Source organism: Centrocercus urophasianus, unplaced genomic scaffold (genome assembly GCF_019232065.1).
Source record: "Centrocercus urophasianus isolate 14NV4802_14NV808 unplaced genomic scaffold, USGS_Curo_1.0 seq_34, whole genome shotgun sequence".
Taxonomy (NCBI): Eukaryota; Metazoa; Chordata; class Aves; order Galliformes; family Phasianidae; genus Centrocercus; species Centrocercus urophasianus.
Genome location: NW_024884911.1, coordinates 1 through 27,023, shown reverse-complemented (window position 1 = coordinate 27,023; position 27,023 = coordinate 1). Strand labels below are relative to the sequence as shown.

Below are 27,023 nucleotides of genomic sequence, written 5' to 3'. Positions count from 1 at the left end.
GCGCTGCGCGGGAGATATATATTGGCACCGAGATCTCGCGAGAGCTTGGGATCCGCCCCTTTCTCCCTCGCTCACAGGGAACTCTATGGTGTGGGAGGGGGGCGCTCTGGCCTTTCGTGTCTGTGATGCGGAGGCCCCGGGACAGGGCGTCATGGCAGCGGGCTGCGGTGAGCGCGGCCGGGTTGAGGAGGGGGCTGGGCGGCGCGGAGCCGGAAGGGGATTTGCTGCCGCTTCTGTCGCGTTGGGGCCGGCGGCGGTGCTGAGGCTGCCGGCCGCTGTGGTGGCTGACAGGAGGGGCGGGGGGTCTCGTTGAGCGGCAGCTGGGCGCGTTGCGGTGGGTGCTCCTCAGTCAGCTGAGCACCGCAGGGTCTGCGGGGTCTGCCGGGATGCGGGGTCCGCCGGGATGCAGGTTTGCAGGTGCCCGGCCCGCTGCAGATGGCTCCTGATCGTTTCTCCTCGCAGCCCTGTCACGTTTCTTTCTCTGTTCAGCCGCCTGTCCTTCAGCTTTTACAGTTTTGGGGTGAAAACTGAACTGTCTGCTGTCCACACGACTGATGGAAGGTACGTGGCCGTAACAGAGATAGCTAAGAAGGGATAAAGCGGTGCTTAAGGTCATCAGTGTTATCATTGCGTTGCTGCAAGCATCCTTCTCTTGTTTCTTATCTTTTAAGTCCCCTTTTACTCCTGTCTGTGATGTTTGACCTGTGTTCGAGGCTCCTTGTTATGTGTTACTGAATTTCTTAACTAATTCCTGATCATGAATTTCCCTTCTTGCTTAACCGTCTGCATTTTCACTCTGGCCTCTCCTCCTGGCTTGCCTTGGCTGGTGAGTGATGACTCCGTGGTGAGCAGTGGGTGTTACACAGAGGGAGAGCAGAGTGGGCCACGGTGAGCATTTCTCAGGGTCGTGGAATCTCCCAAGTTGGAAGGGACCCACAAGGATTTGCCCAAGTCCTGATTTGGGTATTTAAGTCTGAACTTACTGAAATTTCTCAGCAGGGAGGTTATTTTGGCTCTGTGGGCAGTAATTTGGTGTTTGGAAAATAGGTTGGTTTTCTAAACGTATTTAAAACCTAACTTTAAGTTAATAGGTGTTTAAGCAGAATCCCTTTGCCTCACTAGGTGACTAAAATAGGAAAAGCATTGCTGTGCAGCAGTTTCTGTCTGAAATGCCAGTGAACCAAGTGTTTGCTTACTTCAAGATAATCCCTGCTCTAAAATTCGAGGCCATGACCTGTTACAGTGGAGCTGAGAAGCAAAGCAAGCTGAGGTTGGATACCCTGACCCTGAGTCTATCTGGTGTCCCTGACAGCAGCTGACACGGGCTGTGTGACTGCCAGAGTGCAGCAATTGCAAAGTCCCCTTCCAAGTCCTCTGTGTTCTGATCTGCATCGGTCCTGCCTGTTTCTCTTGCTCTGCAAGATGGAGGCTCTCAAAATTAGGAATTGTCTCATTTCCAGCCTAGATTTACTCTGTAGGATTTTGCAGTTGCTCATTATGGTGCTAGAGTTAATCGTTTCTGAGTTTGAGTAGTTTGGTTTTGTCCCAGTGCCTGCTTTCTTGGCACCGCCTTCTTAATTCCTGTCCTGGATTGGATCCTGTGTTTTCAGGTCTGTACGTGTTTCAGCTGGCCTTCTTGCATCCTGCACAGGAATGACAGGACAGTCTGCCTGTCTCAGAAGTTCCACAGTGCTTTCAAGACTCACGTTGACATTTCGGTTGCAGAGGTGTGATGGGCTCGGTGTGATCAAGCCAAAGGAAGGCCTAACTGAAGACAATTGTTGCAGCAGTGATTTTTTTTTTCTTTTTTTTTTTGTTTTTCTTATTAGAGCACAGTTCTGTAGTCCAGGTTCCACACGCTCCAAGAGCCATCTGCCTTTATTTATGCTGATAGTTTGTACCACTCAGACGGAGCTGTAGTCACAACTCAAGATGCCACTCTTCTTCCGTAAGAAGAAGCCCAGTGAAGATGCTCGGAAGCGCCTTGAATACCAAATGTGCCTGGTAAGCAATGCTGATGTCACTTCTGTTCTCTGTACCTAGTCCCAGGCACCTTGTTTCTGATCTCATCCAAGTTAGCAGGCTGCCTTTCCAACGTATGTCAGAGAATTCCTGCTTTCCTGATCTCTTCTTGCCTTTCCCTCCACATGTTCCCTCTGTGCTACTTCCATCCCTTTCTTCTTCTGTGGTTGCACATCACACCTTCAGCCCACCTCATTCCACCCCACATTCAGGACTTCCCATCCTTTCTCCTTCTTGCTGCTTCCCTATTTTGTATCTCTCCGTTTGCTTTTTCTACCAAAGAATCTGTGACATCCCTTTCCTGAATTTTCTTGTGCCTCTCCTTTGCTTCTTCTTATTTCTTCTCTTTGTGCCCTTCAAAGAACTTGTTAGACACAGCTGGGGAGGGGAGCACCTCAAAGATAGCTCTGTTATACTGCCTGTTTTCAGGTGGTGCCTTCAGTGAGTCTGTTAACTGTGGAGAACTGCAGACTTATTGATGAGGTGCAAGTCTCTATTCTCCTTAGTTCTTCCTGTTTTTCTGGTGTCTCTTAATGCCTAGAGATTTGTCCACAGATACATGACATTTGGAGTGGTTCATATGTTCAGGAGAAATAATGTTACATCCAGAAAGAGCAGTCATTAATTCAACATCAGGTCTCAAAGATATATTTTTTTCTTGGGCTAGTCTCTGCTGGGATCCTCTGGGGCAGATTCTCAGCAGATTGCTGTCCTGGTAGTCAGGGTTGTAGAACTACCTGCCTTAGAGCAGCTGCAGATACAAAGCTGGCTTTCTCCAAGCATTCCTTAATTATTTCACTTGTTCTGCCATAGGAGCTGTGGACCAGTGCTGACATGGGGGATCTTCTGTGTTCTACCCTAGAGGCAGCTGCATTTTAGGAATGCTAATATTATTGCTGTTGGACATCAGTGAGGTAGTTTGGAAAGTAAGGCTTTGTTATACAGCAATAATGAGAACAGTTTTATTTGTTTGGTTTGTAGGGTTTCTGTCCACTTCCTGTGGGGCTGAAGAGGGACAGCTAAATCTGACTATTGTAGGATTGGTTTTGTATTGCATTCTTAGCCTTGGGTCCAGTTATGCAGTTCTGAGGACTTAATGGTAGCACTATCACAGGCAGGCTTTATTGCCTAATACAATCTCTTTTATTTAAGAAAATAGACACAATGCTACTCACAGTGAGACTTGTCCAGTGCCACTGCTGTCAGCAGCTGCATTAGGTGTGGCTGGTATGAACATGGAAAACCGTTTTTGTGTGGAAGCAGCAAATTCTCTCTCCTTGCCTGGCAAAGTTGGCCTCCAGCAAAATACAGCAGCAGTTACTTTGGTTTCTGTGTGCAGTTCAGAAGATCCACTGTCTGAATGAGACTTGCCAATGGCACAGCAGGCTCCGTGGAGGCCAGCAGGGCACTAGTTCATAGCAAGCATGTGTCTGGTGCTCGAGTGTCCAGCTTTCCATTTCTTGTAGCTTTCAGTTGATATTTCAGCATGAGATTTGCTTTGGTTCTTCATGCAAAAATTCATTTGTTGCACAAGGAGAGAATTTCTGCAGTTTGGTTTCCTGGCTGCTTTTGATTGCTGCGATTGTAGAAACAAGTCCTTTGTTCCTGGCTTTTTCACTGAACTGCATAGTTGCAGCAGAAGACTCTAATTAGGTTCTTTCAAGAGCAGCCAGTTGAGTAGTGTAGCCAAAATGCAGCAAGAGGCTGTTTATTTCTTCATGTTCTAACTCTTGTGTATCTTCTCTTACCAGGCAAAAGAGGCTGGTGCCGATGACGTTCTTGACATATCCAAATGTGAACTGTTAGAGGTATGTTCTCTGGAACTTTCAATATTAGCTGACGGGTCTGATTTCTCAGTCTACTTGTTAGCAAACATCAGATTTGATATCGTGTCTGTGAGCTTTGGGACAGAAATGGCCTTGTGTCTGGGCCACTTCTTCCTCTGTGTGTACGTTCTCTGGTTCTCTGGAAGAGGTAAAGGCCTCTCCCTTACATTGTGCTGTTCTGCTTGTTGCTTCCGCAGTGTTTCTGCGCTGGGAATCCTCTTTAATTTGACAGCATGGGAAGGGCAGAGTGACCTCAGACCTTCCTTGTAAGGACCCAACCTCGGGGCCTCCTGGCTTAGTTTTGCTAGTCCTAAGGGAATGTTTGTTTTTATTTTTGCAAAAAGCTAGCTATTTATCACCATAGTGCTCTGCAAAGTCTACTGCCTGCGCTGATTTTTCTCTATAAGTGAACATGCCTGGCTCCAGGCTGCTGATTAGTGATGGAAATCTCTTCTGGTGTTGGAGCTAACTAAATTAGAAGCAAGCTGGCTGCTGGAGTATGAGTGGTTAGTTACAGATGGATGGCTTTCAGTTTAGACAGTTTTGCATTCTGGCAGCCATGCAAACCTGCTAAGCAGAAGCCCATTCCTTTCAGTTTTTGTTTATTGCCCTGTGTTTCTGAAGTGTTTGTACCTGTGTAACCTTTTGTCACAGGATGCCTTTGCAAGCAGGCTAATGAATATACCACTGCTCTTTGAGGAGAGATTTGAGAGAGTGTAGCTGCCAACTGTGCACTGTTGTACGGCTTTGTGAGACTTTGGGAAGCTTTGCTCCAGGACCAGAAGCCAGTGGCACCTGTGTGTAGATTTGTGAGCTGAGTGGGGCAGGCTGGAACCAGTTTGTGTGGAAGGGTTGCAGGCACAGGGTGTGCTCTGGTGTAGCTCCGTTGGCAGCTGTAGCTGATCTTGGATCCTGAGCTGCTCCTTCTGGATTAATACCATAGAACTCTCTCTGTCTTGCTACTTCCTTTTAGCAGTTGTAGTTTTGGTAAATAAAGTGATCCACGAGATGGGTCTTAAAATTAACTCCAGAATTAAAGACAAGACAATGATTTGGCCAAAACCTGTTCCATTCTGCAGAATGAATGATAGTGCTCAGAGTATGGGCTGAAATTGCTGGCATATCCATTTTCTGATTGCCCATCTCCTGCAAAGCCCAGCAAGCTCAGGTGCCCACATGAGAGCACTCAGTTGCTCACCTCTGTCACTCAGCCCACTGGAGCAGGTATGTCGAGGTTACAGCAGCATACAATACATTTATATGATGTCTAGCTGAAAATGTGCCTGAACTCCTGAGTCATCCATGCATTTAATAGTAAGTCACTCAGGGTCTGGACTTCTGTCCAAGCCACGCTGTGTTCTGTGCTGTGTGCTACGCTGTCGTGTTGTGCAGAGCCATTGAGGGCTGCTGGCGTGGAAGCTAAGCAGGCAGCACTGGCATCCTGGGCCAAAACAAATATCATAGTATCATGTGCATTTTCATAAAAGTTAATGACTGAGATTTTACAGGTGGATATTGTAGAAGTGCTTGGAAAAGAGAATATCTTGTGAAGTCTGATGTGACCGTTTGTTAATTGTTTTTAGGTTCCATATGGGGCCTTTGCAACTTGTAAAGTCTTGCAGAAAAAGGTAACGATCCGTTCCTGAAGTAGATAATTCTATTATTGTGCATGAATATTGCTGCTGTATTTGAGATGACTGTTTCTGGCTCTTTGTTTGCTTCAGGAGGAGCTTGTGATGGATTTGGCCATTTGTGTGGTACTGCATAGAGAACAATTTGGGCAGGACTAATCTGTTGTGGTGCTTTAGTGCTTCTGTCATGAGAGATGAGATGATGATTTCTATCTTAACCTAATTAATTATATTTCTCATGAAAAATAACTAAACTTCTGTTTAATATTATACATTTGGCCTCTACAATTCATTTACTATTTCACTGTTTTAGATGACTCTGAATAAGATACAAAACTCTTATATAACCTCTGCAATTAATTTTTAGCAAAAGTCTTATTCTAGGCTGTGGTGCCTCTTATGCTCATGTTTCAATGGGTTTTCCCTCCTCAGGTGCTGATTATTCATACAAATAATCTTACATCTTTAGTTCCCAAGTCCTGTAGCCTCCTGAGTCTCATAACTGTGAAGGTAATTGTGACTTCTAACAGTCATTCTAGCTGCATTAAAACACACTAGCCCCAAAAAAATCCTCCTGTCTGACTGTTGTTACCAAAAAATGGTAATAAAATGTGACAGCTCCCTTTCTTAGCTTTACAAAACCTGGGGGATCACTTGAATGCGGATGAGACTGGTGGTGAGGCCAACTGATGTTGATCAGGGGGCTGCAGCACCTCCCCTACAAAGACAGGCTGAGGGAGCTGGGCTTGTTTAGCCTGGAGAAGAGAAGCTGCAGGGTGACCTCATTGCAGCCTTTCAGTGCCTAAAGGGAGCCTACAGACAGGAGGGGAATCAACTCTTTGAAAGGGGAGATAACAGCAGGACAAGGGGAAATGGTTTGAAGTTGAGGGAGGGAAGATTGAGGTTGGATGTCAGGGGGAAGTTCTTTAGAGAGAGAGTGGTGAGGTGCTGGAACAGCTGCCCAGAGAGGCTGTGGTGCCCCGTCCATCCCTGGAGGTGTTCAAGGCCAGGTTGGATGGGGCCCTGGGCAGCCTGGGCTGCTCTGAAATGTGGAGGTTGGTGGCCCTGCGTGTGGCAGGGGGTTGGAGCTTCGTGATCCTTGAGGTCCCTTCCAACCCTGGCCATTCTGTGATTCTGTCTCTCTGTGGAGCAGTTCAGCCCATGGACCCTGCAGAAAATGTTTTTCTGCCAGCCTGTTTTCATGGAGATTATTTGTTCACTTGGCTTGTCCAGTTTTGTGGCACAGTTCCCCTGGTGCCACTGCTTTCCCTGGTCACCTGTTTGTTTATCAGTGTATGGAGTTTTCAAAAGGCCTGCAAGTGTGAAGAGCCTCCATCCCATGGAAAACTTCAGACTTTTTTTGAAGCCCTCATGGGAAAAAATAATTTTCATTGGTCAGTAATTCACAGCCTTTCATTTTCGCATCATGACATCTTTCCCCAATACTGTTTGGTGAAATTATCTGTTCTTCCAGGTTCTAGATCTGCACGACAACCAGCTGGCATCACTTCCTACTGATATTGGTCAGCTGACATCTCTTCAGGTAAAGGATCTGCTGCATCCCAAGTTTCTGTAAATGGCATGTTAGGGGTCAGCATGAAGGTGGGGTTTTACTGCTGTTTCATAGTTAAGCACAATGTCAGTGGTGGTCCTCAGGATGTCAGATCTGTGTCACTGATCTGACTGTTGCTGCTGAGCTGGCTTGTCAGGGGGAGAGATCAGGAGAAGAGTGTGCTGAAATCTATGGTCCCTGCTTAGTCCAAATAGCTCACACTGCCAAGCAAGGGCTGTGAGTGAGTAGAGCTGTAGTTTCCTAAATTGTTCAGGTTTTAGCATTCTCCCTGGTGTGATTACACTCAGAGAACTCAACTCAGTGTGTTGCATTTCAGAGGGTCCCCTCTGCTTTGGGGTGCAGCTCTGGATGCACATCACTGCTGTTCAGTCATCTACTCCCTGTGTGAGCTGAGGCAGTGTGGCTGGGGAGGCAAGGATGCTTGGCTTTCCAGTTCATGCATCTGCATTCAGCACCTACTTTGGCTGTTGTTTGCAGATGCATGCAGTAACTAGATGTACCCTGGATTCAGGGTGTCTAGGAAATGAACTGTGTTTTCAGCCTGTGGATCCAAACAGTATTAACAGATACACATTTTTCCCTGGCAGATGATTAAGGACTCATTCTAAAAGCATTTTTGTTTTTGTAACCTAGAAAACTACTTTTAAATTGCCTTTTGGGGCTGCAGGATTGTCCCAGTAGCATAGATATAGTGAAGACTTGAGACTTGTGTAAAGAATATTTTGATTATCTTTTCTGTTGATATCTTAGGTCCTAAATCTTGAAAGGAATCTCTTAAAATGTCTTCCACAATCTATAGGGGATCTTGCCCAGCTCCAGGTCCTCAATGTGAAAGGTATGACATGTTTCTTGTTGGTGCTGCAGGCAAAGCACCATTTGTTTTCTGGGTTGTGCTGAGCTGCATTAGTAATTATTCCTTTGAACCAAGGCAGGCACCAGATGGTTTCCATTATGAATACTAAGGAAGAGCATAGGACAGACTTGAATTCAAATAGTTGGTAAGGCAGAAGAAATCTAAGTAGAAAATAATTCCCCAAATTTCCCCAAGTAATTAGGATTAACTAGGGTTTTTTGACTGCTTCTTAATAAATGTGCACACTGTCTGCCTTGATTTTCTTCTGTGTGGTTCAACTCATGGCTCTTGAATGAGACAGTCATCATGAAACGATGATTCCTTTCATCCCACTGCCCCTTTTCCAAGGACAGGTTGTTGGGTCATTCCTGATCTCAAGAGCTGAAAGCTTCCTTGCGTGCCTGCATGTAGCCAGCACTTCAGACCCAAGCTGACTCACCTGTGTGTTGAGGGCTGCCACGAGGGCTGGAGGCACGTCTTCCTCCAGAAACATGAGACTCAGAGCTGGGCACCCAGAGCCCAGTCCTGTGAGCTTGTTCACTCAACCCTTGCAGGTTTGCACAGCCCTAGAAGAGAGATCACAAACATACCTTTATACAGTACTTTTGGGCACTGTGTCATTAATCTGGGAGCAAAAAGAGTTGTTACAGACAGCTGCTGCTGAAATGGGGAAGAGGATGAAGAGCAAGGCACTCAGAAGTGCAGCTCAGCTTTTGGGTATATCCATCTGGTCTCTGAGCACTGAATTTGCCGTCCCACGTTCAGTTTCTTTTGTCTGGTTTCTGATATTTACACTGAAGGGAGGAACATCTCACATTACAAATACTGTCCTAATGAAGAGCAGATTGAATCTGTTGCAGTGGCCTCAGCTGAGAAAGGCTGGTTTGGCTTGTGGAAGCACTTCTGGGTCTGTGCAGCTCGGTTGTGTGCAAGCAGATCATAGAATCACAGAATGGCCTGTGTTGCAAAGGAGCACAATGCTCATCAGTTCCAACCACTGCTGTGTGCAGGTCACCAACCAGCAGCCCAGGCTGCCCAGAGCCACGTCCAGCCTGGCCTTGAATGCCTGCAGGGATGGGGCATCCACAGCCTCCTTGAGCAACCTGTGCCAGTGCCTCACCACCCTCTGGGGGAAAAACTTCCTCCTAACATCCAACCTCAACCTCCCCCATCTCACTTTAAAGCCATTCCCCTTGTCCCATCACCATCCGCCCTCACAAACAGCCGTTCCCCCTCCTGTTCATACGCTCCCTTCAAGTACTGGAAGGCCACCATGAGGTCTCCCTGCAGCCTCCTCTTCTCCAAGCTCAACAAGCCCAGTTCCCTCAACCTTTCCTCATAGGAGAGGAGCTCCAGCCCTCTAATCATCTTAGTGGCTCTAAGATCTTGAGTCCCATTTACCTCTGTTGGCAATGCAATGTTTGCAGTCTTAGCACACCCCATGACAACCCCATTTCTCCAGCACAGGATAGAAAATAACTCACAGAAGGCTTTTACAAATATAGATTGGTGTTCCAGTAGATGAGCTTGCTGGTTTCTGCTTCAGCAGTGCGATGTATTACTACATGACTTTTCACTCCATAGACAATAAGCTGAGGGAGCTGCCTGCCACAGTGAGTGGTCTGAGGAGCCTGCGCACTCTGAATGTCAGTGAGAACCTCCTGCAGGAGCTGCCAAGGGTGCTGGCTCACATCCGCACACTGGAGGTATGCACCCAGCCTGCCTGCCTGCCTGGCCTGTGCTGCCTGCTCACTCTGCTGCAGGTTGCTGTCCTTCCTGCTTGCTCAATGATAATAAATTCAGCTTAAAAAGCAAATTTCTAGGGCTTGGGTGGCACTCACTGTAGGGGACTGTAGGTAGGGTATATGTGGTTCGTAGTATCTAAATTCAGTTTTGCGTGCTCACCTGCTTTGGTCTTTTCTGATCACTTTTTTCCAAGGTTTAATCACGGCAAAACTGATCTGTAGGGAATAAGCCTCCAAATGTTTTCAGCTGTGACTGCTTCTGGGAGTCCAAACTGAGTCTATGGGCTCAATTTAACTCAGATACTTTCCACTCAGGCTGGTTCTGTCTGAGCAGATTGAATGCTTCTGATGACGTTTTTGCCTCTGTTGCCTTAATAGATCTCTGACTCATTGTCAGCCCCCGTCAGTTCCTGGCTCCCTGGAGAGCACATTCAAAATGATACGAGCACCAGCATTTTTATGGGGATGTTACTTTCTGGCTGCCAAATTTGTCAGTACTAAACTGTGCAAGTGTCAGGAAGCAGAGCTGACTCAGACACCAGCACTGAGGGCAGGAATAAACGCTGTCCTGTCCTGAGGACATCAACGTTAGGCTTCTCTTCTGTTGTAGGCAGGCTCACGTTTTGAGAGTAGGGACCTGTGCAGCTCGCTCCCTTGTGTTTGGTGAAGTGGTTCCTTTCCTTCCTGCTAAGTCCTTCTCAGCAGGAGGCAGCGTACCCTTGGTTTTGCCGTTCCTCCCATGCATCATGTTTAAGGGCTCCAACACACAGCAGTGGCTGGAATTGAGAAGTGCTTTGTCCTTAAAGACAAAATGCATGTGTCTACATGAGGTGGATGTTGTACTGAGGGACCAGCTCAGAAGTTCCTAAATAAGGTACAGAGGGTCACCGCACCTCTGAAAGTTGTCAGACATCCAGCAGGAGAACAGTACAGCCTTGTGATTATGGCAGACTTCAGGGTAGTGTGAAATTACCACACTGCAAGTGAAATTTTGGGAACCTGCAAGCCTAACTGGTTCTATTAGCAGCAAAAGTGATCTACCTTTAATGTATTTCCCTTTCAGTAATTTTTCCTTTTAATAAATTCAAGAATTCAACTAGATATGGGTGACATAAATATTCCATCCACTACTCCACCTTCTTTATGAAGTTCTAAAGAAAACCATCACTATTAACATGCTGAGAGACAGGATTCTGTGGCTTGGTTATTATGGGGTACAAATTAAATCTTGCAGTTTATTTTCCTGGGTCCCAGGCTTGAAACAGTTGGACTCTGGCTGGGCTGTGACAATAACTTGGAGCTCTGTGTGTTCTGTTTTGGAGACACTGACCCTGGATGCTTCTTCCATGACCTACCCATCACCTGATATTTGCAGTGCAGGTACAGAATCCATTCAGCAGTTCCTCTGCAAAGGTAAGTGAGAAGAGTCTGTGAATGTGGTGAGAGCTTGCAGGGCTGTGCTGTGCTCTAACTAGGTGCCACAGCTTGTTCAAAGACTGTATTTACAAAGGACAAGCGTGAGGGTGGTTCTGTTTCAGGTGGTTTCTGATGCTCTGCACATGGGGCAGGCAGGTCAAGTTGTTATGTGTCAGTAAGTCTTGGCTGGCAGATAGCAATACATGACTCCTTCCTTGAAGTTTGTTTCTCACTGTCAAACTGAAATGTAGAATGTTTTTGTTAAAACCTCAGGACAGCTGACTTCCTGAGTGAAGTCCTTGCATCTCTCTGCTTTTGTTTTCCCATTTGTATTTTCTCCAATGGGAGGTTTTGGAACCATCCAGATACAGCTGATGCTGCCTTGGGATAAAGAGATAGACTCAGTAGATCCCTTCTACCCTTATTTTCTATAGGGAAGGGCCAGTGGGCTGATATTTTCCTTAAAGAAATATGAAAACAGATTGAAATCTCAGAGGGAAAAAACACTGGGCTGTGAATTTGTAAACGCTATATTCAATACAAACAGGAAGGCCTGGCAGAGATTTTATGCAGATGAGGTGCACTGTGTTAAATGTTTGAAAGAAAAGGACTGTCAGAAGTTATTTGAATGGGAGTAAATTACCTTTTGCAGCCCCACAGAAATGAATATGCCTGTATTCATGTCCGAGAGTTTTCTCTCCGAGTTGGCCAGCAGAGCATCAGCCCAGCTACAAGTGCTCAGTCTGTTTTTGGAGGTTGTCCTCTCCTGTGATTTTAGAAATGGGAGCAGCACTCTCAGCTTCTTCGCTTCCTCCCTCCACACTGTGCTTTCATCATCTTCCTGGTGGGAATGGGGTGGCACTATCTCTTCTCACAGCTTCTCGTTCCAAGACTTGCATTAGTTCTTATACATCTATGCTTGGAGAGAGAGAGCACAGTTGGAAGCTTCAACTTCCAACCTTCAGCCATGCTGCTGGGAGGTCTTGAGGCACCAAATGTCCTTGTTTTGCATCTCTTCCAGAGTGTGGAATTGCATACTATCCACCTTCAGAGTACGTGCTCCCTGCGCTGGAGAGTGATGGAGAAACGTCAGTGGATGGGGTGGACAGGACAGTGCACAAATACTTGGAGGAGGAGAGCAAGTGGCAGGTGAGGCTCCACTGCACGTGAAGCTGTGTGCAAGTTTTGGATTTGTCTCTCAGGTGATCCAGCAGATCTCACAGCACTTTGCACATCATTCCTCATCACTGCCTACCCAGTGAAACCTGACATTTTGAAGCAAGGGAGCATCAGCACCAGAACCAGGCATGGCATTGTGGATGTGCGTGGTTCATCTCCGACCCTGGGCAGCTGGGAATAATGTTATCATGTCTGACTCCTAGAAAATATGTTGCAGAGAACTGCCTCCATCCTTGGAGATTTGCATAACTTGGCGGGACAGGGAGCAATCTGACCTGACTTGGACATTAGTGCTGTTGTGAGTAGGAGGTTGGAGTGCAGAGCTCCAGAGATCTCTTCTGACTCCAGTTTTTCTATGGTAGTTGCTATTTTCTGAGATACGTTAGTTTAAATCATTATCTTGAAAACAACAGTGCAGAAAATACCTAGTGATTCACAGCCAAGTGCTGGACATTCCCAGCTCTACCTGGGAAAGGTGAGGCTAGGCCTGGAATTATGACACATTCTGTCAATTCTCTGTTTTTCTCTGGCCTTGGATGGATGACTGGACTTTGGGGATATGTGAATCTTAATGTGCCTTTGGTTGACATGTTTACCCATTTAGGGAAAGAGATAATGTGGACTAATGATATCTATAAAAAACTGTTCCTAGAAGTAAATATCTCCTGATTCTTTTCTTTTTCAGAATAAATTCTCAGACTACGAGAAGAGGAAGGTAAGGATGAACCCCTGCAAGTGCTTTGTCTGGAGAATGGGACCACCTCTATTTCTTGTTTTCTATTTTTCTCAACCAAAGCTGAATGTTGACCTTGCAGAACATCCTCAAAACACATTCACTCCTCACTGCAGAGCACAAGTGGGAGCATGGGGAAATGGCAGACTGTATTGCCTGACACATACTGCTGATGAGTGCGGAGTCTCTCACGAGTGATCACTTCCAGTTTAAGTTAGTCCTTGTCTGCAGAGTTGGATCTGGAAGCTTTTACACCAGAAAGCTTCTTGCTTGCCTCTCTGTGCTGAACACTCAGTTACTTTTCACGTGAGGTGGGCAGATGCAGGGCACAGCCATACTGAGCTCTGTGTAGAGGCAACACACACACAATCTGTTTTTCTCACATAAGCTCCTGTCAAGCTTACTTTGTCCCTTTGCCTAGACCTCTTGGCTGGCTGCTTCCCTTCACTCAGTTGTCCTCAGACAAGAGTGCCCTTGCCATCTGGAGCTGAACACAACCTTAATTTTGGATTCCACTCCTAGCGTTGAGTGTTTGTATTGGCTTGAAGCAGAAGTTCCCTGTGTTTCTGTTGTATGAGTTGATGCCTTGAAGTGTTGGCTTTGTGACTATGAAAGGAATTGCAAGGAGTTGGGAAGCTGTCATAAAGAGAACAGCAACTTGTGCCTCACAATTTTTGGTTTCCTAGGGACAGAACGTTTCCATCCTCTAGTAAAGCCTCCTGGCTAGTCAAAGCCTTTTGGCTTTATCTCTTGTAGTAGTGGGGATTAGTGTGCCTTGTTTTGCACTGCCAGAATTTGTTTTTATTTGAAAAGGAGCAGAGCCAACTCTGCTGATTCCTGGTATTCATCTTTCTTCTCAGGAAAAAAAAAAGCAGGAGAAGCTTGAATTTGAGCGGCGCTTGAACATGGGGCAAAGAGAACATGCACTGCTTGTGCAGCAGATCAACAATCAGAAGGACGAGATACTGCAGACAGTAAGAGAGGTAGGTCTCTTCTGGGCAGGAGCTCTAATCCCTGCCCATTTGCTGAGCTAGGGCTGTGCCTGCTGCCACAGACAGAGAGGTGTTTTGAGTGTCCACGTGTGCAGAAACTTTCCTTCTAGAGACAGCAGCTCATTCACTGCCCTCAGTGTTTTGCTTCTGCTTTCTCCCTTGGGGTCATTAGGGATGCTGTAACAGTCATTTGACAGGTGGCTGTTTTGATTGTACAAATTGGAGCCATTTTTTTTTTCATTTTTTTACATCTTTCCCATACATAATTGCTTGACTTCACAGATTCTCAACATCTCCTTGGAAGCACCTTGGAGTGATTCTTCTTTTCCTCTGTGTTTAGGCTGCCCCATCTGATGAAGGATGAAGGATCTGATCTCCTTCTCATAACATCTCCCCAGAGCTGCCTGGGCACTGCAACCAAACCCTCCATGATCTGGCCCAGTACAAGATACTACATTTCCTAAACTGACCGTGTTCTTCTTTGGTTCTTTTACCTTGGCCTAGGATCAGATGAGGTTGGAGGAGGGCCTGACAAAGCACCAGCGCCATTTGGAGGAGGAGCGCCTGAAACTGCTGCAGCAGCTGAAGCAAGCAGAGCAAGGCATTGCCAGCCGTATCCAGAAGCTGATAGAGGACAATCAGAGGTGAGGCAGTCACAGGACATTCTGCAGTGAGCTCTGTCCACTGGGAGCTCGTGGGGGCTCTGAGATGTCCATTTTGGCCTCTCTGAGTTTAACAGAGCTGGTCAGAAGTGGAGTGCATGTTGCTTCTGTGGTCCCTGCCCAGCATGCAGCCTTTGGACAGAGCTCCCCAAAAGGCCTGCAGGCTTGGTTACAGAGCTAAACTGTCCCTGCAAGCCTGTGCTGTACAGACAGAGGCAGTGGCATTGTACAGACTCCTGTACTGTCCTGGCTGTGGACATGGTTGTTTCTTCCCTTCTCATGTGCATTAGCTATATTGAGTTTGTCTGCACTCAAGTATGTGCTCATAGATTTGCAAATGAAGATACCACTTTCCCAGCTGCCACTTCTAGCAGAGCAGGATCAGTGTCTGTGGATGGAGTGTTAGTTGCTGAACTGCCAAAATCCCACTTAAATGAAGTGGAATTTGGCACCTCAGAAGAATATTTCACACATCTGTGCTTTTGAAGTTTTGTGGTGCTGTGGAAAAATTTGAATTCCTCATGGAAGTTACATATTTGAACAGCAGTGCTTAGTGTTCCTCTTTAGTGCTCCTTCTGGAAGGTGCATATTTGAGCACTGGTCTGGGTCTGCTGGATCTCATGTAGAGCTGGTGCAAGGTTACACACACCTGCTAAAGTCTGATCTTCTGTGTGTGAGAAGCAAAGTTGTTTTCTGCGTACTGGGGGAGTAAGATGTGCTGCTTAGCCTTATGAAAACCTTTTGTTTTATCTTTATTTAGGCAAAAACAAAGTTCAGACATTCTGAAATCCTTGGAGAATGAGAGGTGAGTAACCTTGAAATTAATTTTTTGTGAAAATGGTCAAGGAAGAGTTTTGGTACCCTCAATTCAGAGCCCCCAGTTTGAATCCATGTGAAGTCAGAGGGGTCATTCTCTTATTTGCTGACTGAAAGGTTTCCTGCTGCTTTGCCTGCAGCAGCTGATTCTGGTCACTTGGAAGCAAGATAGATGTGCTTGGTTTTACCCAGTCTGGCAGACCCTGTGGGCTGGTGATTGCACCTACTTTTCATCTCAGAATGGTCCTAGCTAAGGAGTTTGGGAACAAAACCCTGTATTCTGCTATCAAGGGCCAAGAGAAATCTGTTGGAAAGCAAAGCACTTATAGAAGTGGTCCAGTAATGTGTAGGGGAGGAATACACCAAACTCAATGCTGCCATTCAGCCAACACTTTGATCTGGCTTTGCCCCTAAAATTGGTTTTCTGCAACTCTCCTCTACTTTTGTATTGCCCCCTGCTTCCATGAGGTGTTTGTGCTGTGACAGAGTAAACTGACCTGGCTGAAAAATATTCTCTTTGTATGGCAGATAGTTTTTATGTCAAACCAATCCCCAGAAGGTTAAGTGGTGGTGTGTGTAGTTGTGCTGGGACGAGGACAGGGAGGTGGGAGGGAGGCGAGGCTCCTGCTTATAGTGGCAGTGCTCACTGCAGTCAGCTTTAAAGTGCTCCTCAAGCCTCAAGGGAAGGAAGCCTGTTTCCCAGATCCTTGTTAGGTCTTCTGGGATGAACTTTCTATTGTAAGAAGCAGTTGTTCCCATGGTTTTGAGGAAAATTTTATTTTTTAATAGACTTAGATACCCTTTCCAAGAAATCGCTGTGACTTTTGAGTCTCTGATGAGCACATGGCTTTCTTGTACAGGCTGCTTGATAAATCTGCCCAGCCTTGGGTTCTGAGCTGAGTGAGCAGGAGAGGAGTGAGGTAGTGCTTCTTTGAATGAGTGGCTGAATTATTCTTGTTTGCTTGCTAGAATAAGGATGGAACAGCTGATGGCAATCACACAGGAGGAGACAGAGCATCTGCGCAGGAGGGAAGTGGCCTGTAAGTCCAAATAACTGGGATAGTAGGTTACTGGAAAGACCTGGTTCCTTTGGAGATGCCCTGAAAGGTGATTGCTGTGTGGGAGATGCTCTGCTACACACGTTCTTGCTGTTTGTTGCCTCATGCATAGAGCAGACTGGAAGTGGGCAGCACTGTACACATACCATGGCTGATCAGTGCTCCCACCTGCAACTCACTGCTGATTCTCAGGTGTGAGAGCTGTGTCAGAGCTGTGCCCCTGATGTAGCTGGAGTGTGTTGCACAAGCAGTCTGAAACTGATTGTAAGGCATCCTGTGTGCACAAAGTACTTTCTACTTTAGAGGTACCAAGCAGATGTTGACTGATTAGGTTTGTGAGGCAGGAAGCATATTAGGAGGTAAGCAACAGTGCCACAAGGGAACCATTTCTGCTCATTGTGAGCATGAATGGAGCTGCTGGGGTTACAATGGAAATGATGTGTGTGTTGTCACCTCGGGAGTGAATGGTTCACAGCAGTGCAGACAGGGCTGTAGCCTAAAGCACTGATTTTGCTTCTCCAAATACTGAAGAGATGCAAGTGGAGTAGGATTTGTTTGTGTGATTTTCCAGTAAATAGCCACAATTCTTGCAGCTGAATGCATCTCCTCATAAATGAATGAGATGGGAACAATGAGAACAGGTTGAAATGAGAGAAAAGGCACTATTAATTGCAAGTTATTCTAGCAGCAGTGGCAGATCAGTGTCTCTTCCAGAGAGGAGCTCCTGATACAGACTGACAGCACTTCTGTCTCCTAGCTGCCATGCAACAAATGCTGGCTGAGAGCTACAAGAACAAGCTCATCCAAATGACCTATGAATCTCGGCGCCAAGACCTTGTCAGCCAGGCCTGCTCCAGGTATGCTGGGAGATCTCTGGGGCTGGAGATGCTGTTGTTGTAAAGTTCCTTGCTTGCCAGCACTCTCTGGTGTGATTCCCATGTAAAGGGCCAGGAGTTTCTGCAGCTGCTGGATGGCAGCAGAACAGCTCTGTGTGAACCAGGTGACAGTGCAAAGAAGCGTGGTTAAATGAACCACCTTCTAACCACGAGAACATGAAATGTTAATCATGCTTTGCACCTGTCACATGTTTATACCATTCATTCTACCTTATACATCCTGCAAGTATGGAGGATGAAATTAGACTGATCTTTTTGTTATTTGGTAAGTCAGTGTCAAAGTGCAGTGCAGAGCCTCCTAGGACTGTCTAGAGGATTACGTTTCTTTTTCCATCGTATTAAAAAAGCTCCTAATGGAGCAGATAATAATTGTGGTGCAGAACTTCTCCTAGTGGAAGCTGTAGCCTTTCATTTGTTGCACTCCTGTGGAATTTTCATAGTTCTGCTGGACAAATTACAGAGCAGGCTGAGGTTCTTCATGGTTGGTTACAGCCACATTCTGTTTCTTAGAAGCAAGGCTCTGTTCTCAGATGTGGTCCTTCTTGCAGGGTCTTTGGGGAAGTGAAGCAAGCTGAGAAATTAGGAGGAAAAAATGGAACTTGTGGACTTTATTGCCCACAGAGCTATGAGACCTTGTGACATGCAAGCTGGGATGTGTCACTCCAGGAGCCAGTGTGAAAATTTCCATCTCTGAGCAGTGAAATTGAGCAGTGATGAGCCAGGTGGAATTGAGCAGTGTTGCAACAGAACAGTTGAAAACTTCACATTTTGTAATATGTGAAGGGGGCACAGAATATTAAAAATCCTCTGGACTGTAAGGATTATGTGGGCACAGTTTGTGTTCGTGTAGCACACTGCTATAAATGAAGAAAATTCTAGCTCTTTTTATTTACAAGAATGTGAGAAATTTAATCTGGAGGTGTCTGACAGACAGAATTAACACTGTGCACCCGTGCTCTGCCCAACAGAGGGCAGTGGGTAGACACAGTCCTGCCTGCAAGTGCAGGCAATACCTGACCCTGCTGTCTGGACCTTCATCAGCACAGGTTTTCCAGTGCAGAACACTGATGTGCAAATTCATCACCTGGGCAGCTTGCTGGGGCAACCATGGCCCCTATTTGGATTTTCAGTAACTCCTTGACAAATATATTTTCTTGCAGCCTGGCTGAGATGGATCAGAAGTTCCAGCAAATCCTGGCTTGGCAACAGATGGATCAGAACAAAGCTGTTAGTCAGATCTTGCAGCAGGTAGGCAAGAGAGCAAATTGCATGCAGGGAGAGACTGAAGAAAGGCAGTAGGATTCAAAAGCAGAGTTGAGAGTGGCAGGTATGGGAGCAGTGGTTGCAGGGTTGGGCTGTTTGCAAGAATTGTTTTATAGAACACTACTGGTTTAACTTGGAGACCGGTGTTCTAACAAGCTGGCTTTGGTATCTGAGAGAAAAATGTGTTTATACTTTAACTAGACAGCAACTTCTCATAAAGGACAGCAGCACAGACCATGGGAAGCAAAAGTGGTGTGATGATTAATACAGAGCATTTTAAGATTTGAGAGTTTTGACAAGTCCTGTCTTTTTGGCAGGCTTCTTGGGTGACTTTGGACAAGCTGTCTGGATGCCTTTGGGATGCATTTTCTAAGCATCTTCTGCTTTTGAATACCTCATTTTGAGACCTCCTCAGCTCATTTTTCAGAAGTGCTGGGAAGTCATGCCTTGTTGCACAGACCTGGCAGCCTGGGTGCTCAGTGCTGCTGAAAGTGGGGGGTGGGGTTCATACACAGCACTCAATGTGTGTGCATGTAGAGCATGACTGTAACTTCTGTCATTCTGTAAGGAGGGTTTTACCCTCTGGTCAGAGATCTTTACCTTCTGGTGAGATCTATGCCATATTGTAATGTGAGCACTGTTCATGCAGAGTTAGCACTGTTCATTTGTACTTGAGCCACTGCAAGGCAGCAGGGTTTCTTCAGGCTGTTCACATCTGCATGAGCAACCTGCACTGAGCAGAATGTTGTCTGTCCCTTAGAGTGAGATGCAGAAAGCTGCCTTTGAAGCTCTCCAAGTGAAGAAGGATCTTATGCACAGACAGATCAGGAACCAGGTGAGTCAGCAGTAGAGGAAAGAGCAACCAGCTCCTCATCATTTGCTGAGACCCTTATGAGGAAGATCAAAGTGCTGTGAGCACAGAGCAGGAAGGAAATGGAGAGCTCTTGTATTGCTGAGAGCTCTGTAACAAAACTGTGTGCAGTGTGGGATAAACCACAGTCTCCCAGTACCATAGGAGAGAGTATAGAGACAGATTTTACATTTGTGGAGTTAGTAGGATTGCCATTGCTTTGGTCATCTCAAAACTGCTCTGGATGAGATGCTGGAGAGTGGTCAGTAGAAGACAGACCTGCATTGGCTCTGTAGGGGTGGTCTGCAATTGCAATTACCATTTTCCTTCAGGTTTCCTTGGTAGGGCTGTTGTTTCCACGAGTCACTGCATCTCCATCTAGCACACTGTAACTGCGCCTTGAGCCATAAGTTCACCTTTTCTTTCCCATTCTCAGCCTGCCTTTCTGAGCAACATTCTACAAAAGGTGAAACAAAATAGTCAGGGGAAGAGCAAGAGCTGCTGGAGAGGTAGCAGTGATTGATGTGTGGAGGTGGGTAGCTGCTTTCTGATACAGCGTTCAGTTGCTTCCCTCTCTTGATCTGACACTAGAAGAAAAGTCTCAGGTCTGGAGCTGGTAGATAAGCTCCAAGGCTTTGATATATTCAGTCACTTGGTGACCAATCTTTGTACTGTGCTTAAAACCTATGGATTTTGCACAGACAATCCAGAAGATGAATCTAACAGCCTTCCATTGCCTGAGATCAGTAAGAGCCCAGCAGTTTGCTTGCTCTTGCTTTGTAAACAAAGGGAGTTTGTTTCTTGATACCATAGGCTGGGCCTTTTGCTATTGAAACTCATCCCACCAGCATCCTGTAGGGCAGGGGCTGTAAGTGCAGCCTGCACAAAGCCTCAGTGTCAGCAGGAATTTAGTGGTAGGTGGCACGCAGGAAGCAGAATGGCCTGGGATGAACAGGTACAGGCAGCTGGGCTGGCAGGGGAGCTGGGCTCTCTTCTTGGCTTGCTGTGGGATCTTGGGCAGCTCATTTCACCTCTCTGTGTCTCAGTTACCCTGACTGAAAGAGCATGTATCTTGATGGGAATTGCTGAAGCATCTGGGATCCATGACAGAGCCCCCAGTCCATCTGCAGTTTGAACACTGGTGCTAAGAGGATTTTGATAACAGCTACTTTCCAGAGTGGCTGCAGGGTTTGGCTGAACTGATTGCGCTGTGCTTCTGGTCTCGAACAGAAGGTGTTCAGTGCAGAGAGGGGGAGGCAGTTCTTCAGGCATGAGACAAAGAGCAGCCGCAGAGCACGTGTCGTGGTAGGGCACCAACATTCCCAAGCTTATGGGCAGCTCTGCAGTGTTGTCCTTCCAAGGCCAGTAGTTAGACCTCATTTTGAAAGAGTGTAAATTAAAATCATTTCAAATGTCAGTAAAAAAATGTTTCATCTTCTGTTTAGATTAAATTAATAGAAACAGAGTTATTGCAGCTGACACAGCTGGAGTTAAAGAGGCAAGAACTGGACACAGAGACGCTGCAGGTATGTAGGGCCCTGGGACTGCCCCACCACCCTCTCTCTGCTCTGGGATTGCGAAAGCTTCACTTGCTTCTTTGGCTTCTTGCAGTTTCCTGGTGGTTTTGTGCTTAATCAGAAGGTACTTAACCCCAGGACACCAAAAAAACCTCTTTGTCATGGTGAAATGGAAATGCTGCTGCTGCTTTTAAACTTCCTGATGAATGGCAGGAAAGAGACAAGTAACCTGGCCTCCTTAGAAGTGGGCAGCTGTAGGCTTGCTGTGTGTGCAAGGATGTTTCAATCGAGTTGTTGGCTGTCCCAGAAATCCCTGCTGAGCATCTCATGTCTTCTCACATGTTGTGTTTGGTTTTAAATACCCAACAACAGTGGCTGCCAGCTCTTCTTCATTTCTAGCCCATGACTCCTAGGCTCTTCCACCCCACCATCCCACCATTCAATGGGTTGACTCCATCAGCAGTCACACACTGAGAAATCTCACATTTGGCTTAAGCAGCTTGGCTTTAAATTTTGTTGATACACCTTTGCATCAGTTTTTGTCTTGTGTGCAGTTTCTCAGTTTGGGTCACCTCTTTAGTCAGCCCAAGAAAGTGAGGATGTATTCCAGTCCCCATCTGTGTGTCTGTTGGGGCACAGTGTGTTTGCAGCTACACCTCTGCACACCAGGAGAGCAAACTGGAGACAGCTTCATCTGCCTGCATCCCCTCTGCTGTTTGATGGTCTGCAGCCCAAAAGTTCCTGCTGCCGTTGAGCCCTTATTGCTCAGGCAGTGCCCACAAAGTGCTTTGGCAGAAGTATTCCTGCAGTCATGTTTGTGCAGCAGATTGTTGCTCCTCCTATAAGATACAGGTGCTTTAGTCTTGAGCTTGGAGAATCACAGGAAAGCAGGAAGAATAACAAAAAAAGCCCTGAGAAAGGGAGGTGTTTGCACCAGTTATTTTTTGCAAGGTTGGTTTGGGAGAGACCAGTGCTGATCGGGCATCCACAGCTGCTGTTGGTTGCTCCTTTGCATGTCTGCAGGCTCCTAGATGTAGTTTCAGGTGATCCTCCATTAAGGAGGACCACAAACACTTCTGATGCCACTGAATGAACTTTTAGTGCAGTGATGAAGAGCTGCTGCAGGCCGGCACAGCCTGGGGCTGCTCGGTGTGTGCTGAGGATTGGCACCACTGGTGAATGGTCAGTGCAGGACCAAAAGAAATAGGCGTGCCATGCCAAAGGGAGGATTGAGGCCATCTGCTCAGCTGTGCTGTGGGGCCCATGCAGCATAGGACTTTAACATTTGCTATGACAGTTCTGGGTATATGGTAAGTGCTTTGCTGGAAATGGGGCAGGGGTTTCCTGCAGACCTGAGAAATGGATGCCAGAGTCCTTCTGTTGCAGGGGGTGATCATGGAGCAACGCCAAGCACTTGGTTACCTGCTGCAGCAGCTGCTCAAAGAAAAGAAGCAAAGGGAAGAAGAATTGCAACAAATACTGGTAACGAAGGCCTGTAATTCTGGGCTGTAGATGAGCACAAAACACAAGCCTTTGTAAGCATGAAGGCTGTCTGCAGGGAGAGCATCCATGGGTCAGCATAGGGATAAAGAAGAGCAGGGAGGGGCTCTGAGTGGTGGTGTCCAGACTCAGACTTCAGAAAGTGCTGATGGAAGCTCTTGGGGCATGGTTACCTCCAGTCCCTGGTGCAGTGTGAGGCCCTGGTATCTGAAATGTGCCCTGCTTCCCCCATCTGGGGATGATCTTTCCCATTTCTGGGGAAATCACAGGAAAGAATCAGCATGATCCTACTGGGTGTCTGCATGTGGCCTTGTAATTCTGAAGACCTCTAGACTGTCCTGAGCTTCAAAAAGCTGGGCTTTAGTACATAGGGCACAGTGAGCAGAGGGATGCAGAGGGTGTGGGATGTGGGGATCAAAGTGGGACCAGCCTGGCAGTTCTCTGAGCCACCCTACACAGCCAGGCTGCTGATTTCCCCTTACACACACAATTCAGGCTGCTCTAAATAGCACTTACTGCATTATCTCAGGCTGTTGAGTGAATGAGTTTGTTTTTCAGTTGGAAATGGAAGCAAAGAGTGAAACCAAACAGGAGAACTACTGGCTGATCCAGTACCAGCGCCTGCTGAACCAGAAGCCGCTCTCCCTGAAACTCCAGGTTGCTGCTGCATTTACTGCTTCCACTGTAGTGTGCACACTAACAAAATGCTCTGCTTGACAGGTGCAGAGGAAGGAACACTTTGTTCCAGCCAAACCTCTGAACAGCTCCGCTTGGCTGCCTGGTGCTTTACAGTACTGAGCCAGGGACTTTGTGCTGTGAAAACAGCTGCGGGGCAGCCCCAGAGAGATTGCTCTGAGCTCCAGCCCTGCTGTGTGTCAGCTCAGGTTGAAAGAGCAGGTGCTGCTGCAGACATCAGCTGCCAAAATTGCTGTGTTTCATTCTTCCAAAACCAAGGTGTTCTGAATTTCGCTCATAAAGTATTTGCGGCTGGAGCTCCTTTGGCTGTTGGGCTTTTTAGTGTGTTCATGGAAGCAAAATGCTTCTAGAATGGCCTTGTTCCTGAGAGCAGGACTATGTGCATTGCCTGTCCTTGCTGCCATGCATGGTCAGGCAGCTGTGTGCCCCACACCTTTTCTCCAGAGCAAAGTCTGAGAGCTCACCTTGTGTTTTGCAGGAGGAGGGCTTGGAGAAGCAGCTGGTGAACCTTTTAATCGAGCTGTCAGCTGAACAGTATGTGCCCGTCTTTGCACACCATCGAATTTCCTTGGAAGTGCTCAGCACCATGACTGCCAGTGACCTGGAAAAGGTACGAGGCAGCAGACAAGCAGTACAGGCCAACGCTGCTCTGTGTCTGACCCTGCTGAGCCGTGCTCGTGGTTGTGCCCACTGCAGATCTTGCAGGATGGAGTGTTGGTGCTCCTGGTGTGCCACATCTGTGCAGGGGGAGGTGCTGATGCTACTCTGTGCCTTGACCAAGCAGGTGACAGATTTTCCAGAGCACCTGCAGAGTGAGCTGTAGCTCAGCTCTGCCTTTCAGTCCCTCAGATGCACTTTGTAGCTCAACAGAGGCAAGTGCGAATTCCTTTATTCCAGCTTTGATGCCTGATGGAGATTCTCCCCTTGACGTGAACAGGTCTTGCCAGCCTGGCCAAGGAGTTTGTGTTGTTCTCTTGGAGGTGTCTCCTTTCTCAGCCCCCTCCGTGCTTTCTCATCTGAGTGCTGACTACCCTCCTTTTGCACTGCAGATGGGCATTGCAGAGACTGGCCTGCAGCGTGCCATCCTCAGACGGGCGCAGGAGATCCTGGCTGTGGCAAAGACAATCCCAGGTACCAGCAGTTCTTTTCTGCCTGCTCCTTGACGTGTCGTGTGGTAGCAGTGGGTACCTGAGCCTTGAGTGGGGAGATCTGCAGGGCCAGATGCCTGCCTGTGGGGAGTAGAGCTGATGGAGGTTTGTGTGCCTGTGGGAGAGGCAGGGTGTGCTGCATTGTCACCATTGACTCTCAGAGCACTGAGCTCCCGTGGGCATGCAGCTGCTCCTGAGTGGGTGGGAGATGGAAGCTCTCCTCGAGCTCAGACCTCTGCTTGTGCTTGCAGAGCTGCTGAGGACGGTGGACGCCGAGGTCCCTGCAGCCACACAACCCAGTGCCCCTGAGGAGGAGGCCCCGAGTTCTGTGGTCCCCACTGCTCCCCTGCTGCAGTGGGATGAGAAGAAGTCAGAGTGCGTTGTCTGCATGGAGCAGGAGGTGAGAGCCCATGTGTGCTGCCAGAGCAGGGGTGAGTGAGGGCCAGCTGGGATGTGGCACTGGGCAGTGCTCTTCCTCAGGTCTGTTTCACTGTGCATTCTTTGCACAGTGCAGGGGCTCAGGGTGCTGGCACTGTCTACCACTCTGAAAGCTGTAGGTGTTGCCCATCATCTCCAGCTTCCTCCTGTATTTTGTCTAAGTGTGGTGGTGCTGAGATTATGGTACAACAGCACTGTTCATGTCTTCTCTCTCTTTCCACAGGCCCAGATGATTTTCCTGCCTTGTGGCCATGTGTGCTGCTGCCAGACCTGCTGCAAACAGCTACAGAGCTGTCCCCTGTGCCGCGGGGACATCACACAGCGCGTCCGCATCTTCTACAGCAGCTAGGCAGGCTGGAGGGAGGCATGGCTGCCCAGCACTGCCCTCATCACTCCGTCCCAGGGCAGGGCTCCTCTATCAGTATTAAATACGCTCTCACAGCATGACCAGCGCTGCCCTCTCCCTGCACACGGCTCTGGCTGGCTGCAGGCTGCACCCAGGGCTCTCAGCAGCCCTCCACCTTCCTGGTGGCTTTCCAGCCTTTGGCTTGGGGTCTTCATCTGCATCCACCATCCGGCTTGTTTGTCCAGCCTGGGAGCACTGGGTGATGGCATTGGGTGTACTGGTGCTCCTCCTCTCTGGCTATATATTTGCCATTGGAATTGCCTGTTGCTCAGCAGGGACGCAGTTAGAGCCATTGTTTCTGAAGCCACTGGGACCCTGCAGCTGCTCTATTATGGCCATGGCATTTGCCATTCTTCTGCTGTGGTGAATTCTCCTCCAGGAGAGGCATCCTGCCTTGTTAACGTTCTGGGAGGCTGAGAGTGCCTTGCTCGTGTGTTGTTGCCATGGGCAAGACTTGTGCTCTTGCAATCAGTGGCAGCATGGCTGGGGGCTGCAGCAGGAGGCAGGGCAGAGCGAGGTGCTTCCCATCCCTCACTGTCAATCCCACTGAAGAGCAGCATCTGCAGCCGCCTCACAACCAGTGCTCGAGGGACAGCTCTGACTAGAAGACATTCCTTGTTGAGACGTGCTGTCTGGGGGAAATGTTCCTGCCACAGAGTTCCAGCTCTTCCTTGTGTACGTGTGTTGGCATCTGGGTTGTTCCCCATTGTCATTAATAAGTAACGATCCCGGTGGGGCTTTTAGTCTCTTGACCTCAAGTATAAAACACAGAGATAAGTCTGGTCCTGCTGCAGCCCTTTCCCCCAGGAGAAACTGTTAAATACAGCTGGTTTCGGCTGGTTCGATCCCTTTTTATTGCCCCTTGTCTCGCAGTCGCAGTAGCACCTCCTCCCGGCCCAGATAAAGACACGGAAAAATTTGAGGGTTTGGATGCAGCACTGATGACTTCCAGACAGCTGGAGACCTCAGGGACCTCTGCTGCCGTCGTGTTCTGTTTACTGTGCCCTGGCGGAGCATCCATGCGGCACCGCAGCCCGGAATTGGGGGCTGGCACGGGGCCGGGCGCTGCAGGAAAGCAGCGGTGTGAGAGCCCTGAGGGCTCACTGCGTCTGGGGCAGCGCCAAGACTGCGCCTCTGTTTGCACGGAGCTGCGACCGCAGGGAACGGGCAGGTCCCTTCCGGAGCCTTTGGGACGCAGCGCAGAGGGGCTCAGCCTGGCGTCCCCCTCGCCTGGCATGGCGTGGCGGTGCTCGGCATCTCGTGGGGATGGGGAGCAGTGGGGTGCCGGCTGGCGGGGCGGCAGGAAGGCCGGCAGCTCACAGCGCTGCTCTCGTGTTACCAGGGCCCCGCAGGGAGGAGTGCATCACAGCTGCTCTCACTGAGTTGCCAGCGGCTGCCGGCTGACTCCGGTGCTCCCAAGGTGGTGGTAATGAGTGACGAGCCCTCGGGCAAGGTCCGCTGCCTGCCCATAACGCACTGTGCTAGGAAAGCCCGGGGCAGGAGGAGCGGGTAGGGCCGGGCTGCCTCTCAACCCCAGGGCCAGCCCTGCTCGGCTGCACAGGGGGACGCAGTGGCAGCCGGGCAGCAGCTGGCGCTGCGACCGACCCAGGTTAAGGGCGATGTGATGCTGAGCGCTGACAGCTGGACACGCAGGGCTCGGTGAGCTCGTTGTAAAACAAAATAACAAGACCAACGCGTTGTGCTTAAGGAATACTTTCGAATATCGGGGCTCTGTAAAGGAAAAGAAGGAAAAAGCATTTTGTTTCATGGACCGTGGGCAGATAACTTATCACGTGGTCACGC

General features: G+C 48.1%; 1 protein-coding gene across 6 annotated transcripts; it reads left to right on the top strand.

Moving 5' to 3' along the window:
* Nucleotides 1–61: 61 nt before the first annotated feature.
* On the top strand, nucleotides 62–26,061 carry LRSAM1 (leucine rich repeat and sterile alpha motif containing 1). Of its 6 annotated transcripts, XM_042830558.1 has the most exons (26): nucleotides 62–167; nucleotides 490–561; nucleotides 1,830–2,004; nucleotides 3,774–3,830; nucleotides 5,432–5,476; nucleotides 5,912–5,989; nucleotides 6,954–7,022; nucleotides 7,803–7,887; nucleotides 9,490–9,611; nucleotides 10,973–11,063; nucleotides 12,088–12,215; nucleotides 12,931–12,960; nucleotides 13,839–13,961; nucleotides 14,475–14,614; nucleotides 15,393–15,437; nucleotides 16,418–16,488; nucleotides 17,264–17,363; nucleotides 18,563–18,650; nucleotides 19,426–19,500; nucleotides 20,961–21,041; nucleotides 22,419–22,514; nucleotides 23,091–23,189; nucleotides 23,707–23,838; nucleotides 24,278–24,359; nucleotides 24,628–24,776; nucleotides 25,038–26,061. In XM_042830558.1, exons 3-26 carry the CDS (start codon nucleotides 1,933–1,935, stop codon nucleotides 25,161–25,163), a joined length of 2,184 nt encoding a protein of 727 aa, XP_042686492.1. In that variant the 5' UTR covers nucleotides 62–167; nucleotides 490–561; nucleotides 1,830–1,932; the 3' UTR covers nucleotides 25,164–26,061. The 6 variants fall into 6 exon arrangements, with proteins under 6 accessions (XP_042686492.1, XP_042686495.1, XP_042686496.1 ...); XM_042830561.1 differs by lacking the exon at nucleotides 5,912–5,989; XM_042830562.1 differs by lacking the exon at nucleotides 20,961–21,041.
* The last annotated feature ends 962 nt before the right edge of the window (nucleotides 26,062–27,023 follow it).

Excerpts from the sequence above, each read along its gene's own strand:
- LRSAM1 (XM_042830558.1), top strand. The coding sequence starts at position 1,933 with ATGCCACTCTTCTTCCGTAAGAAGAAGCCCAGTGAAGATGCTCGGAAG. Across the intron at positions 7,023-7,802 it reads GTCAGCTGACATCTCTTCAG|GTCCTAAATCTTGAAAGGAA; the intron begins GTAAAGGATCTG and ends TTGATATCTTAG. Across the intron at positions 24,777-25,037 it reads TTGTCTGCATGGAGCAGGAG|GCCCAGATGATTTTCCTGCC; the intron begins GTGAGAGCCCAT and ends CTCTTTCCACAG.